This window comes from Lutra lutra, chromosome 17 (genome assembly GCF_902655055.1).
Source record: "Lutra lutra chromosome 17, mLutLut1.2, whole genome shotgun sequence".
Classification (NCBI taxonomy): domain Eukaryota; kingdom Metazoa; phylum Chordata; class Mammalia; order Carnivora; family Mustelidae; genus Lutra; species Lutra lutra.
Genome location: NC_062294.1, coordinates 43,212,569 through 43,228,758, shown reverse-complemented (window position 1 = coordinate 43,228,758; position 16,190 = coordinate 43,212,569). Strand labels below are relative to the sequence as shown.

The 16,190-nt window shown below is 46.2% G+C and overlaps 1 protein-coding gene across 1 annotated transcript; it reads left to right on the top strand.

Annotated features, from left to right (window-relative positions):
- The first annotated feature begins 7,731 nt into the window (after positions 1–7,731).
- KRTDAP (keratinocyte differentiation associated protein) lies at positions 7,732–10,776 on the top strand. The gene is made up of 6 exons (XM_047709668.1): positions 7,732–7,853; positions 9,259–9,297; positions 9,390–9,431; positions 9,605–9,649; positions 10,296–10,343; positions 10,611–10,776. Exons 1-6 carry the CDS (start codon positions 7,767–7,769, stop codon positions 10,647–10,649), a joined length of 300 nt encoding a protein of 99 aa, XP_047565624.1. The 5' UTR covers positions 7,732–7,766; the 3' UTR covers positions 10,650–10,776.
- Positions 10,777–16,190: the final 5,414 nt, after the last annotated feature.

Genomic DNA, 16,190 nt, shown 5'->3' with positions numbered 1-16,190 from the left:
GCGCCCTGCCGGCCTCAGCGACTCCCTCTGAGACTGCAGGTTCCCCGAGAGCACAGCTCCTGTCTGCCTTGGTCATCGTCGCTCCATCCTCAGCACTGACCGCAGTACCTGACAAAGGGTGGGCCTCAAACAGTTGGTGAATAAATGAAAAATCCTGGCCCAAAATGGACTTGGGGAACTGTCTTGATTAAACCCATCTGGGCGAGAGAAAGATGAAGGCCATTCCTTTGCCCCGCATCCTCTTCTCACTTTTGTCCTTAAATTGGGGCTACCACTTTGTGGACATACCCCCATTTACTGTGCTTTGCTCTATTGCATTTTGTGGATATTACGTCTTTCACAAACTGAAGGTTTGTGGCAACCCTGCATCAGACAAGTCTGTTAGAACCAGTTTTCCAATAGTATTTGCTCACTTCGTGTCTCTGTGTTACATTTTGGTAATTGTCTCAATATTTCAAACTTCATCATTATTATATCTGTTATGGTGGTCTGCGGTCCCTGATCTTTGATGTTACTTTTGTAATTATTGTGGGGCACCACCTTATATATCCGTATAAGGACGGCCTTATATGCCATCCATATAAGATAGCAAACTTCATCCATAGATGTTGTGTGTGTTAACTATTCCACTGACTGGCTGTTCTCCCATCTTTCTCCTCTCCTTGGGCCTCTCTATTCCCTGAGACAGCAATATTGAAATTAGGCCAAATTGAAATTGGGGTGTCTGGGTGATGCAGCTGCTTAAGCATCCGACTCTTGGTTTTGGCTTGGATCCTGATCTCAGCGTCGGGAGATGGAGCCCCCTGTCGGCTTCCATGCTCAGCAGGGAGTCTGCTAAGGATTCTCTCTCCCTCTCCCTCTGCTCCTCCCACCTCTAATTTTTTTTTTTTAAGAAAGGACATTAGGCTAATTAATAACCCTACACTGGCCCTCTAAGTGTTTAAGTGAAAGGAAGAGTTACGTGTCTCTCACTCTAAATCAAGAGCTATAAATGACTAAGCTTGGTGAGGAAAGCATGTGGAAAGCTGAGACAGGCTGACAGCTAGGCCTCTTGCTCCCTGGCCATTTGAGAATGCAAAAGAAAAGTACGTGAAGGAAATGAAAAGTGCTACTTTAGTAAGCACATGATTGATCAGAAAACAAACAGCTTTGATGCTGACAGGGAAAACATTTCAGTGGTCTGGATGGAAGTTCAAACCAGCTACAACATTCCCTTCAGCCAAAGCCTGATCCAGAGGTAGGCCCTGGCTCTCTCCAATTCTGTGAAGGCTGAGAGAGGTAAGGAAGGTGCAGAAGAAAAGCTGCTAGCAGAGGGGCGGTTCATGAGGTTTAGGAGAGAAGCCATCTCCATGACATAACAAAATCACAAGGTAAAGCAGCAAGTGCTGACATAGAAGCTGTAGCCAGTGACCCAGAAGATCGAGCCAAGGCCGTTCCTGAAGGACTTAAGCAACAGATTTTCAGAACAGATGAAACAGCCGTCTATTAGAAGGGGACGCCATCTAGGACTTGGAAAGCTGGCAACAAGTCAATGCCTGACTTCTCAGCTTCAAAGCACAGGCTGACCCTCTTGTTAGGGGCGAGTGCAGCTGGTAACTGAGTTGAAGCCACTGCTCACTGACCATTCTGAAAATCCTAGGGTTCAAAAGAATTACGCTCCATTTACTCTGCCTGTGCTCTATACCTGGAATCACAAAGCCTGGATGGCAGCACATCTGTTTACAGCATGGTCTGCAGAATGTTTTAAGACCACTGCTGAGACCTGCTGCCCAGAAAAAAAAAAGATTCAAAATATTACTGCTCACATACAAGGCACCTGGTCACCCAAGATCTCTGATGGAGGTGGACAGTGAGATCAGGGTTTCCTGCCTGCTGACACAATACCCATTCTGCAGCCCAAGGATCAAGGAGTCATTGTGACTTTCGAGTCTTATTATTTAAGAAATCCATTTTGTAAGGCAATGGCTGCCATAGATAGTGGTTCCTCTGATGGAGCTGGGCAAAATAAATTGAAAACTTTTTGAAGAGATGCACTGTTCTACATACCATTAAGAATATTTGTGATTCATGGGAGGAGGTCAAAATATGAACATGTGCCAGAGTTAGGAAGACTGTGATTCCAACCCTTGAGGATGACTTTGAGGGGTTCAGGACTTCAGTGGAGGAAGTCACTGCAGATGTGAGGGAAATAGCAAGAGAACTCGAATTAGGAGTAGAGCCTGAGCATGGGGCCGAATTGCTGCGACCTCATGATCGAACTGAAGGGATAAGGGGCTGCTTCTCATGAATGAGCGAAGAAAGCAGTTTCTTGGGATGGAATCTACTCCTGGTGAAGATGCTGTGAAGACTGTTGAAATGACAACAAAAGATTTAGACCATGACATAGACTTATAGTTGATAAAGCAGCAACAGAATCTGAGAGGCCTGACTCCAGTTCTGAAGGAAGTTCTACTGTGGGTAAAATGCTACCTGACAGCATCACATATTACAGAGAAACTGTTCATGAAAGGAAGAGTCAACTGATGCAGCAGACCAGTTTGTCTTAAGAAACTGCCACAGTCACCCCAGACTTCAGCAACTACCATCCTGATTAGTGAGCAGCCATGGACATCGAGGTGAGACCGTCCACCAGCAAAAAGATTACACTTTGCCGAAAGTGTACACTTTGCTCACTTGATGGTGAGCATTCTTTAGCAATAAAGTAGTTTTTTAAACATATTTTTAAAAAATATTCTATTTATTTAGTTGACAGAGAGAGACAAAGCACAAGCAGGGGGAACAGCAGAGAGAGAGAGGGAAAAGCAGGCTTCCCATTGAGCAGGGAGCCCGTTATGCGGCTCAATCCCAGGACTCTAGGATCATGACCTGAGCCGAAGGTAGATGCTTAACGGACTGAGCCACCCAGATGCCCAATAAAGTGTTGTACGTTTTTTTTTTTTTAAGGCATAGTGCTATTGCACACTTACTAGACAACAGGATAGTAATAAACGTAATTTTTATGTGCACTGGGAAACCAAAAAATTCATTTGCCTCAATGGAGTGCCTGGTTGAGCATCCGACTCTTGGTTTTTGGCTCAGGTCATGATCTCAGGGTCCTGGGATTAAGTCTCATGACAGGCTCCACCCTGAGCAGGGAGTCTGCTTGAGGATTCTTTCTTCCTCTCCTTCTGCCCCTCCCCATGCTTGTGCTTTCTCTTTCTCTCTTTAAAACAAGTAAGTAAATCTTTAAAAATTATTTAAAAAACAAACTAAAAAATTCATTGGACTTGCTTTATTGTGGTGGTCTGGAACCCAACCGGCTGCATCTCCAAGGTGTGCTTGCTTGTCCTTGTCCTGGATTTCAGCTGTGTAGGGAGGGCCTTGCAGTACCTCCTGGAAGCCACAGGGAGGAGAACCAAGCTCTCCGAGGGTAGTCAGTCAATTCTTTGGCTGACTGACAGCTGGCTACCAAGAGTGTGGATGATGAAGCAAAAAGAGCTGGAACTCAGGTCTCCTGCAGCCTGCCCCTAAGGGACGGTGGGAGAAGATGAGATGGTCAACATGGTTCTAGACTCTCAGGGTATTCCTGGTCCAAAGGGCTTGAAGCAGCCCTTTAAAGTTCAAAGTGCCACTTGATGCAGGCAAAGGCCCTCTGGTGTAAAGGACTCTCTAATAAAAGGGTAGGATGTCCCTTTCTCCTTCCTGGACTTCTGAAGCAGCCTCTGACTTTCATTTCTCCCTAAAATCCATTCTCCCATGCCACCCAGGAAGGATCCATGTTCAGAATCCTCGATAAGTTTCTCAGTAGCCCTAGAATGAAGTCCCAACTCCTCACTGTGGCTTGGGGATGATATGGCTCTGGCCTCCCTCTTCCTGTCAACCCAGACCTGTTGGGAGACACTCTCAAGGAATGCTGTGGCTTCCTGTCCCCGCAACTCAAGGTCTTCAGAAGACAGGAGCTTTAACTGCTTTCAGTCCACATTCAAATGTTCCCCGACCCAGCCAGTGGAACCAAGGATACCTACCTGATTGCAATCACATTGAACCTATTTTATTTTCTCCCCACAACTTGCCCTTCTCTGAAGTTATAGTATTCCCTTTTTTTTTTTTTAATTAGACTATGATCTGTCTTCTCCACTGGAACATAAGTTCCACAGGACAGGTACCTTATCAATCTTGAATTCCCAGCGCCAAGAGCCAAAGTAGCTGCTCAATATTTGTGAATGAGAGAATGGGAGGAGGGATCAGAATTCAGTGGGATTGATCCAGGAAGTCTTCCTGGGAGAAGTTCAATAAGCAAAGGGTACACAGGGACAAAAAGTGGGTGGCAAAGAAGAAACCAGACCTGTTGGACAACATGGCTGCTTTTTTGGGTGTGATAGCAACATTGGGAGAGGCACAGGATAGGAAGGGACAGGATGTCCCGAATTCTGCCTCCCAATACCCCACACCCCAGCTCCTTTTCTCTTCAAAGATTTTAGGCTTTTCACCTAGGTGTTCACCAAGGTCCCAAGGCCCTGGTGTGCATCCCTTCAAATCCCACATTCCCTTTCTGAACCCAGGAGTCTGGCTCCTAGCTCCTAGGTGTGTCTGTAATGTAGCAATCAGGGCTGGGCCTTGTCTCCTACCCACACTCAAGTTCTGGCAAATATGGGGTGGGGTGGGGGCAGGCCTGTGGGAAAACAGGGGTTTACTGGTAGTCTCCAAGAAGGAACTAGAAGATCAACCGGGCTTGGAGATGGGTTGATGCAGAGCCAGGCCGTGTGACTCTGCCTGACACCATTAACCCCATGTGATGCATCCAATGCATTGTTGAAATCCAATGATTCTCCTGCCACCCGTCACCCAAACTCCTGGGATGGTGAGACTCCCTTCTCCTTTTCTTCTCCCACTTGCCCAACCACGGGACCAGGCACTCGGGAAACCAACCCACTGAGGCAGCACAGAGATGCTACATTCTAAAGTTAGCACTTTAAGCATAAATCCTGTAAAGCCAAGATTGCCCTTGAGGGTCCATCAGGAAGGTACCAAGTGGAAACAAAGCTGTTGAGCACAGCCAGTTCTCTTCTCCAGTGGGAGAATGGATTTCTTCAGTTGTGCACATTATATTCAGAGGCATTATACAGAAGTACTTATTTTTAAACACCCGAACTGTAAAGCCAGAACTAGAATGGGGCGGCGGTCTTTAAACACACACTTGGTGCACCAAGGTGCTCCTACTCCAAGAGGCACCTGGAGTCCGAGACAATCGCAGGTTCATTCTGGGGCATATGCTCGTGGAGGGCCATTAATCTCTTAATTTTCTGTGTTCATTCCGCCCAACATGTACAGGTTAACTCATTGAAATTAATGCATGTATGCAAGGAGCTTCCACCTATGGCTATGCAGGCGGCATGCTGTGAAGGGACACCTGAGGCAGAATTCGGGACATCCTGTCCCTTCCTTTCCTGTGCCTCTCCCAATGTTGCGACGAATGGGGGCTAAGTGCAGCCTGCCCCCCAACTCTCAGGGCATGGGCCTGACTCATGCAATGTGCTACGTGGGCTGGCGAGGTCCTTTGGAGGACACGACGCCACAGTACAGCATGGGTGCGATCCAGGTGCCGGCCCTGGAATCCCAGGGTTCTCATGCTGGCCTTGCCACACACGGGCTGTGTGACCTTGGGTGAGTCACTTAAGCTTTCTACATGCTGCGGTTCCCCTGCCTACAGAATGTGGATAATTATAATATCTACCTCATAGAATCATTGTGCTATTTCAATGAGATCGTTCATGTAGAGCACTTAGCCCAACACCAGCCACATAATAACATATCAATAAATTGGCTAACATTATCAGCAGCATTAGCATTTGGTGGAGAGGAAAACACCGGGAAGTCAATTTGTTACAAAAGAACTCTAGAGCAAATCAGATAATGGTGTTTGGCTCATCTGGTGCTTTGGGTCCCCCAGGCCAAAGTGCTCCCCCATTAGCATGCCTAAGTGGAGGTGATTATACAGTATCAGTTCTCCTTTGTCCATTCTTCTCTCCTTCTGCTCCCGGAGCTGACCCTACGCTGACAGAATGCTGGCTAATAAGCTCCTTCAGCCACTGCTCATTAATCAGTTAGAATCCATTACACATAAAAACTTTCCTCCAGAAAACCTTTTGAGAGGTACTCCACACACCTCGGGCATTTTGTTGCTCATCCCCTCCAGCAGCATGACTGTGCAATAGCCCCTGCCACCTGGCCATTTGTGTTAGTGAGTGTTCCTCGAGCCCTGTCTCCTCAGGTAGCCCAGCCAAGTGGGAGGTGCTGTTACAAAGACAGAGGAGGCTTCCCGAGCCTACAGAGGGGCCACATGTGGGGTGTGAGGGTATCATGGGAACTGAACGGAAGCACCAACTTCTGGGGTTCCCGAAGATCGTTCATGAGTGCCATCTAGCCCCTCCACCCCACGCCTGCCACCTGTGTGCACCGCATCAGGTCGGGGTAAAGAGGCCTGCTCTCAAGTAAGGTCTTGCTTTGTCCTGGCCACTCCAGTCTACTTCCTGGCCCCTCCCTATGACACCAGGAACCGGCTGGGCCACCTGAACCTCATGGTAGGGAAGGTGACTTGATTAGAATATTTTGTCACTTTGAGGTGATCCAACTCCTGAGTTGGGGGATGGGGCAGGGGGTGGGATAAACTCCATGAAATGGAGAAGGCACTCAAAGTTCAGGACCTAGATCCTATCTCCAACCTGGCATCTTTAAGACCTGCTTTGTGTTTTTGTGTAGTTTCCCCCTCCACCCCCGTGTGCTCTATTCCTTGTCTTTGTAGTTCAAGACAGTCATCTCTCTGAAGACCCAAGAGTAAAAGACGGGCAGGTGGAAAACGGGAGAGGTCCAGCCCCAAAGGAGGAAAGTGTACCACTTGGTGGAAGGATGTTCGAACCCTAACTTACCCAATCAAACAAATGCTGGCTCCGCCTATACTCTGTCTAAGGCAAAGTGTAGGGGCATATAAAGGTGATTAAGAGAGAGTTCTCGGCTTCAAGGAACTCACTATTCTAAGAGAGAAATAAGAGCATAAGTTATCCCAGGTACAACTCCAGAGATAAACAAATGAATGGTCATGGCAACTCCAAGAAGGGAACAGTATGGGGAGTGGGGGTGGTGGTGAGGGATGATGGGAAAAATCAGGGAAGATTCATCCAAGATGGATGTTGGGTTCTGAAAACAGGAGATGACAGAAGGGCATTTTAGGAATAAGCAAGGGCATGGGAAGATGCTTGGAGGACCAAGAAGGGTTTATTTGGTAAGGAGTCCAGTTTGGCTAGAATGCAGTGTCACGTGCAAAGGAGTAAAATAAGTCAGAAAGGCAGGTCAAGGCCAGAGCATGGAAAGCATTCGATGCCAGTCTAAGAAGTTTATACAGAATTGGATAGGGTGGGGAAAAGTCCAAATTATAACAGCAGATTGAAGGATATAAGGGAAAGAGACAAAGGCTAAAGGAGAGGTTGCTTGGGTGCCACTGCCAACCCTTTGGAGGGACAGGTTTGACCTGTCTCCATCCCAGCTCCATTGGCATGAAGCACCCCATTGCCATCTCACCTTCCTAGTGCCTGGGGCAGAATGTGAATTGAGAAATCCAAGGTAAGTGGGGAACAGTCTACACCTCCCCTTCCCAGAGCCCCGGGGGTGGGCGATGGGATCTGGGCGTGAGTCAGTGGGGTGGGGACCCCACTTCTGCTCATATCCACCTCCCTGGGAATATAAAGGGCAAGTGGTGAGGCCCCGCCTCAGAGCACCCCAAACTTGACACCATGAAGATCCCAGTTCTTCCTGCTGTGGTTCTTCTCTCTCTTCTGGCGCTCCACTCTGCTCAGGGGGCTTCCCTGGGTAGTCCCGAGGTGAGCACATCACCTGAATTCTCTTTCTCTTACTTATTACCTCGCTGAGTCCTCCATTTCTTTACCTTCAATGCATTACTGGATGCATTGCTCCTATTTTTGGAGATTATCAGAAGCTGAACAAAAAGCAGGGGCTCTGAGGAAAGGAAGAAAGGAGGAAGGAAATAAAGCATTCCCAGGAAGACATGTAGACCGAGATGCTTTTTTTCTGGAGGGGCTGGTGGCTAGACAACTGAATCCTGGGAGGAGACAAGAGGGGCTGAGGTCGTCTTCTGGGCTCAGCTTCACCTGTGTTTCATCTGTCTCCCAGGAAACGGCTCCCAGGTGACTGGGAGCTCCCTACTGTCTCTGGAGCCTAGGCCATAGCAAGGACCCTTAGGAGGCAGTCTCCAGTCAGGAGGAAGCTGGAGGCCCCATCTTCTCCCAAGGTTGGGGGAGAGCATCCATGCTAGATTTAAAAGTCTGAGATGGGGTCACATACACAATTGCTTGGGATCCAAGCAAATGGAGTCAATGAACAGGAGGGCTGGTGGAGCGAACCTGCCTGATCTAAAAAGGGACAGTCTGTGTACATCGGACTGCTGCTAAGCAGGAAAATGTACCCAGTGTGGCCAGAGTTTTTAAGTTTTTGGAAGAAACCAGAAATCTGATTTATAGAATACATAAATTCTAATTTAAATACTAATACTAATACGAATTTAATGCTAATTAAAAATGTTTCATTCAAACTTAAAAACAAGCCAAACTACTGAGAGCTAAAAACTTGGGTCTAGCCTATAGGATACCCAATTGTGAACTTTGTTGTGTAAAGGAAGAAATAAGGGACAATGAAACTGGGCAACTAAAGCAGGGAGAGAGACAGGATGGGGTGCACGGAGGTCCTGGGCACTGAGGTCCAGGGCAGTGACTATATGGGGGAGGGAAATGGTGACCCTGATTTTGGTGGCAATAAAGTCACAAAGCAAGCCAACCTCAATCAATTAAAGGCAGGCAGGGCACCTCAGCAGCCTGGCTCCTACATGCATGCCAATCTCCCCCACCCACTCTATGTGCTCAGCGTAGGAGTCTCGAGAACACCCCAAGTCAACTGCGCAGCAACAGTAGCCTGATTTTCTTGGGAGGAGTCCTCTCTTCCCCACCCCGTGTACCTGCTGCCTACCATGGATGCAGGCCTGGGCTTTTAGCTTCTCTGTCTCACACATGCCACTCTCCAATCCCTCCTCTTCGCCTTGCTGTCAACTGTCTGTCTTATTGGAACGGAGCAGGCTATCTGAGGCACTATGGTGGAGAATGGGCTACAATCTTGGGGACTGGCCTGGGGAGGAAGGCAGGGCTGGCAGAGAGGGTCTGGGGACAAGGACTTGCCATTATGTGATCTTTTGTTTTTTTTCCCTTCACTTTCCAGGAAGAAACCACCATTGGTAATTATGCGGCAGGCCCTGAGGTAAACACCCTGTTTTCCCACACTCCAACCTCTGTCTGTGCCCTTTTCTGTGCTCCTTCGCCACTTTCTTAACACCCCGTCTTTTTGCGTAGGCCTTTAACGCGAATTTCCTGAACATCGACAAGTTGCGCTCTGTAAGTACCATTCTCCAGGGCTGCCCCCACCCCAACAGCCACACCATAAAGGAGACCAATGCCTTAGTAGACGGCTTGCAAAGCTGCCGTGGACCCCTCACCCTTTCCGGGGGGCTGGGGTCTGAGCTCTGCCCTCCCCTGGCACTGACCCTCTTGTCTCCCTGTCTCCACAGGCTTTTAAGCCCGATGAATTCCTGAACTGGCATGCCCTCTTTGAGGTAAGAGTGTGGGCACCCCTTCTTCTCCTTGACTGCGGTCTCTCCAGCAGACGGTCAACACTTTCTAGTTCTAGCCCTTTTCGTTCTTTCCTGAGTTCTAGGAGGTAGTAACTGCCCTGCTTGACAGAAGAAAAGTTCCTTCCGGACACTGACATGGCCACACCTATTTTCCTAATGCAGCAATGGGGGAGCAGAGCCACAAAGACAATTCCAGAAAAGGCAGAAGCTAACCAGACAGGAGTTTATTTGAGTCCTTTTATCATCTATGAAGAAACTGAGGTCCTAGGTCAGGTGTCTTGGTCACACTTAGAAGGCAAAGTCAGACACAGCATGGGCATTGGAGCCTGTGTCACGTGACTCAGCACATGCTCGCTATGTGTCCTCACACAACTACCTCTGAGCCTCAGCTTCCTCGTCTCTGATGTGGGCTTGACAGGACCTACCTCAAAAGGTAGCTGTGCAGACCAAATGAAAGCAAGACTATGGAGCAGTTAGTATAAGGCAGACACAGAGTAAGGGCTCAGGAAATACTAGTCCTTCCTCTAATTGTAAATGATAACACCATCGCCACTCCAGAGAGCTCACTCACTGATCTGCGCTCACCTGCCCTGTATCACATCACTCTCGTTCTTTTTTCCTCTTTTAGTCTATCAAAAGGAAACTTCCTTTCCTCAACTGGGATGCCTTTCCTAAGGTAAGAGGCGATGGGCAGTAGGACAGAAGTTGGTGGGGAGGGAAGAAGCCAATGATGTGGGAGGAAGGGTGAGGATGGGTAACAGAGGATAAACTGTCCTCTCACTAGAGCTAAGGGAAGTATCAGCTACTGTATTTAGAGAATGAGAACTCAGAGCAAGGCAGGGATTCCTATCTCTGCCCCATGCTGTCCTGGGCTTACTCATGGGAGACTCCAGCTCCCTGCACCCAAGGGTCCCCAATCTGACCACACCCTCTCTCCCTCCAGCTGAAGGGTTTGAGGAGTGCAACTCCTGACGCCCAGTGACTATTCCCTTCAAGACCAAGCACTGCTGACACCCACTGGAAGAGGGGCTAGTGTGCTCTCTGGTCACCATTCTATAAACACTCTCTTGGGGCTCAGTAACACCAATAAAATGTTTTCCAACCTACCAGCTCCTGTATCTGTGTCTGTCCTTATCCCACTGGGCTCTAGAAGGGAATTAGGATGAAGTAGGTTCCAAGGCTGGTAGGCAGAAATCTTGAATTCTAAGAGGGTAGTAAGCAGTGACGTAGGAGGAAGTGGGGAGGGCTTATCAAGATGGCAAGAGATCCTGTGTGTCTTAATTCTTCGGTACCGGCTGACATACTTGAGGGGCACAATGCTGTGAGTTGTTTACTAAGATCTTCAAGCAATCAGACCTCTTCCCTGAACTACTGGTGCCTTCCCTACCTGCCTTCTGAGAACCTGATTCCCTTGGTGGGGGCAATTTGGTATAAGAGAACTATCTGGAATCCAAGGCTCAAAAGCCAGCTGAAATCATATGAGCTCATCTAAAATCCTTTTTTAAGGGGCGCCTGGGTGGCTCAGTGGGTTAAGCCTCTGCCTTCAGCTCAGGTCATGATCTCAGGGTCCTGGGATCGAGCCCCGCATCGGGCTCTCTGCTCGGCAGGGAGCCTGCTTCCTCCTCTCTCTCTGCCTGCCTCTCTGCCTACTTGTGATCGCTCTCTGACAAATAAATAAATAAAATCTTTAAAAAAAAAAATAAAATAAAATAAAATAAAATCCTTTTTTAAGAATTAGGTAGGTTAGGGGCACCTGGGTGGCTCAGTGGGTTAAAGCCTCTGCCTTCCGCTCAGGTCATGATCTCATGATTGAGCCCCGCATCAGGTTCTCTGCTCAGCGGGGAGCCTGCTTCCCCCTTTCTCTCTGTCTGCCTCTCTGCCTACTTGTGATCTCTATCTGATAAATAAATAAAATCTTAAAAAAAAAGAATTACGTAGGTTATAAATAAAGAAAACTAATGATGTGATCCTGGGCCTTTCTCAACCTCCGATTCTTTATCTGTGCGAGGAGAGTGGAAATAAACAAGAATGATAATATCTACCCTGTGGTGGTGTTATGAAAGTCAAAAGAGATAAGGTAGGTAAAGCCCCTTGCACAGGGCTGGGCATATCCCTTCATTCCCCCAGAGAGCTGCCCCAATACCCACATTCATTAATGACTCCCTCACCAATCCATCCATCCATCCATCCATCCACCCACCCACCCACTGCAAAGGTCTTGAAACATGGAATGGATTCCATCTCGGTTCTATACATGTGTTCTGTATGGAATCTCTGTGTCTATTCTGGGTACTTAAAATGTCGACTTATTTGAGATTATTTCTGGTTTCTCAACTGGGAAACTGGGAAAATTGGAGAGCAACGAACTTGAGATTGGCTTAAATCCAAGTAACAGCTGCCCTTTTTACAGGATGTGGTCTCCAGATCAGTAAAATTTCCCTCGGCAAGTTTCACTTATTTACACTGCCTTATGGCCTCTATCAGTGGCTGAGTTTGCAAACTGTGGCCCGTAGCTTACTTGAGGAAGTGGACTACAAAGGGAAATTAAACTTGTGTAGGGAAGCAAAAACTTCCTTCTACCCTCTGAAATTCTGTGGCTGGCCTAAGAATTAAACTGCCATAATAAGACAGATTAACAGGAGAAAAACATACAAAGTTATTTAATATATTTTTACACATACACAGGAATCTTCAGAGGGAAAAGGAAGACTCAAAGGGGCTATTAGGCCCCAAAGCTAATACACCTTTTTAACCAACGAATGACAGATTGTAGAGATCTGACAAGAAAAACAGGCTTGGACTGGGGACAAGAAGCTGTGGCAGTGATTAGGACATACATGGGGGAAACTAATGGGAGATAAGGGTTATTTTAGTATGCTTGTTTGTACAGAGTGGAGTTGACTCCCTGGCTCTGCTGATAAGAACGGTCTTCTCTTCCTGGTACAAGGAGGGCACCTTTCTCAAGGAAAATTCTATGACTTGCTTTTAGGTAGAAAGGGCAATGTGACAGAACCCTTCCTGCATCTTCTATTTCTCAACTGCCTTCAACTTAAAATAATGAATATGCAAAAAGCAGTGTATTTTGGGGTGGCATGCTCAGAACCTTCACTTGGCTTCTGCTTCCAAAGAGCTTCCAGACTAGACAAATAAGACATGTACATGCTGCTTATACCCCTTTCTTTTAGTAACTAAAAATCATAGACACACAACACAAATGAGAAGCAACTTATAAATGGGATCACCGACAGAAAAGAAAAAAAAATGGAGGGTGCTCATGTACCACAATCAATTAAAATATTTAGCAAAGATTGAATGCTCATAATTTCCGTATAGGAACTAGAGTAGAGGAAGAAGGTAGGGAGATGCTTAAGATGTATGTATTGAGTGGCTAGGTTCTAGGGGAACCCAAGAGTCAGCACACACAAGTCAGGAGCATCTTTGAGATAAAGCAATAGTTCTCAAAGTATAGACCTGAGATCAGCAGCATCAGCATTACATGGGAATTTATAAGAAGCACAAATCCTTGGGCCCCAGCCCACATCTATTAAATCAGAAGCTGGGGATGGGCACAGCAATCTGTATTTTAACAGGCTCTCTAGATGATTTGGATGCACTAAAGCTTCAGAACCACTGACAAAAGGAAAGCCAGCTAATGATTACTGTAAAATTTGGGACCACAGTTACCTCTCGGGGGAGAGACCATCATGTGATAGAGGAAGGGCACCTGGAGGGGGGTGGTGACAGAAGGCTTCTAGTGTTTATGTTTTAATTTTTTCCTTAAATATATCATAGTGTAGGGGTGCCTGGGTGGCTCAGTGGGTTAAAGCCTCTGCCTTCGGCTCAGGTCATGATCCCAGGGTCCTGGGATTGAGCCCCACATCGGGCTCTCTACACTGCAGGGAGCCTGCTTCCTCCTCTCTCTCTCTCTCTCTCTCTCTCTCTCTCTCTCTCTGCCTGCCTCTCTGCCTACCTGTGATCTCTGTCAAACAAATAAATAAAATATTTAAAAAATATATATATATATCATAGTGTAGGAAAAAATGTCTTCTTCTATCCTAGGTTTTGGCTAGGTCTATGTAACAAAAGACAGATTAACAAGAGAAAAGTATACAAATTTATTTAATATAAATTTTTTATGACATGGGAGCCTTCATAAAGAAATGAAGACCTGAAGAAGTAGTTAAAACTGTGTGTTTTTGTGCTGGGTTTGGCAAAGAGTGTAAAGTCATGGAGAAATGTGATAGGACAAGGGGGGTAAAAACTCAGTGTGGTAAACGGGGAAATTCAGCAAGGCCTGTTCATTCAAATTCCTCTTGGGAGGGGGTGTCCTCCCTCCTGGAGATAAAAATGATCCTTTCCTCAGTGTATAGGGATGGCACTTCTCACATGAAGGTCTTAGGACCTGCTTCAGGAGAAGGTCAAAGAGTCCTTCCTGTACCTGTTTTCTCAAATTCCTTCCGCTTGAAATATTCAGTATGCCTAGGCACCATATTACGGGGTAGCATGTCCTGAACTCTGTCAATATGTTTTATACACACTTATGTATGTAACATTTCACAGTAAGGTATTACTAAAACAAGAGAATATCTTTGAGTAACTTGTGAGTAATAAGGGAATTACAGAGAAAAGTAATAATTTGAGTTTATGAAGACTGGAATCCTGTGGGAAAAGAGAAGTATAGACATGTTTGTGTAAGTGAGTGATGGATATACTTAAGATCAAATGAAACTGACAGAAACATACCAACATGGGCCAGGTAATTCAGAGGATTCAAAGAATGGAAGACAAGACTCCCTATTCCCTGTGAAATGTGTTAGATGAGGAAGAAGTCAGGATGGAGTCACACTTCACTGGATACTTCACACAAGCCACAAATGCATCCTGGGCAGATACTATGCCACCCATTAAACGGGATGTAGAGATATATGTTGAGATATGGAACAAAGTCTCTAAGATATAGTAAAATGAAAAAAGAAAGCAGCGGAGCAGTATGAACAATATGTTGAAAAAAAAAAGAGAGGTGGTACAAATAGATGTTCTGACATGCATAAAACAGCTCTAGAATAAAACTCAAGGAGTAACAGCTTTCACCTCTAGGGACTGATGCACTTTCACTGTGAGTCTTTCTGGATTTTATGAAAAAAATTTTTTCAGTCTGTGCACTCTTACATATTCAAAAGAATTTGTTAAAAAACTAAAACTCTCTAATAAGACAAACAAACATAAAACAACCCTTTGCATTTTAAGGTAACAGGGCAGAGCCCATGAACTGGCTGAGACTGTGCACTTTTTTTTTTAATTAAAGATTTATTTATTTGAAATAGAGAGTGAGAGAGAGAGAGAGAGCGAGCATGAGTCGGGGGACAGAAGGAAAGGGAGAAGCCAGCTCTTCACTGAGCAGGAAGCTGAATGCGGGACTTGACCCCAGGAGCCTGAGATCATGACCTGAGCTGAAGTCAGATGCTTAACCAACTGGGCCACCCAGGCACCCCAGATTGGGTACTTCTTACTGAATGAATGAAATCAATTTCCCATACATTCACCATACCTCTTTGCTACTTTTTAAAAAGATTTTATTTATTTATTTGACAGAGAGAGAGAGAGAGAGTGAACATGTGCACAAACAGCAGGAGTGGCAGGCAAAGGGAGAAGCATGCTCCTGGTTGAGGAGGGAGACTGACATAGGGCTCAATCCCAGGACCCTGGGATCATGACTCAAGCCAAAGGCAGATGCTTAACCAACTGAGCCACCAAGGCAACCCTCTTTGCTACTTAAAGTGTGGTCCTTATTGGTGGGGTCTACACCACAATGAGATACCACCTCACACCAGTCAGAGTGTCTAAAATTAACAACTCAGGAAACAACAGATGGTGGCGAGGATGTGAAGAAAAGGGAGCCCTCTTACACTGTTGGTGGGAATCCAAACTGGTGCAGCCACTGTGGAAACAGTATGGAGGTTCCTCAAAAAGTTGAAAATAGAGCTGCCCTATGATCCAGCAATTGCACTACTAGGTATCTTCCCCAAAGATATAAATGTAGTGATCCGAAGGGGTACCTGCACCCCAATATTTATAGCAGCAATGTCCACGGTAGCCAAACTATGGAAAGAACCCAGATGGTCATTGACAAATGAACAGATAAAGAAGATGTGGGGTGTGTACATGTACATATAAAGATATAAATATAGGCAGTGGAATATTACTCAGCCATGAAAAAGAATGCAATCTTGGATGATGTGGATGGAACTAGAGGGCATTATGCTTAGTGAAATAAGTCAGAGAAAGACAAACATCATATCATTCCACTCATATGTGGAATTTAGGAAACAAAACAGATGAACATAAGGGAAAGGAAGAAAATATAGAATAAGATGAATTCAGAGAGGGAGACAAACCATAAGAGATACTGAATTCCAGGAAACAAACTGAGGGTTTCTGGAGGGGAGGTGGGTGGGAGGATGGGGTAACTGGGTGATAGGCATTAAGGAGGGCACTTGATGTAATGAACCCGGGTGTTATATGC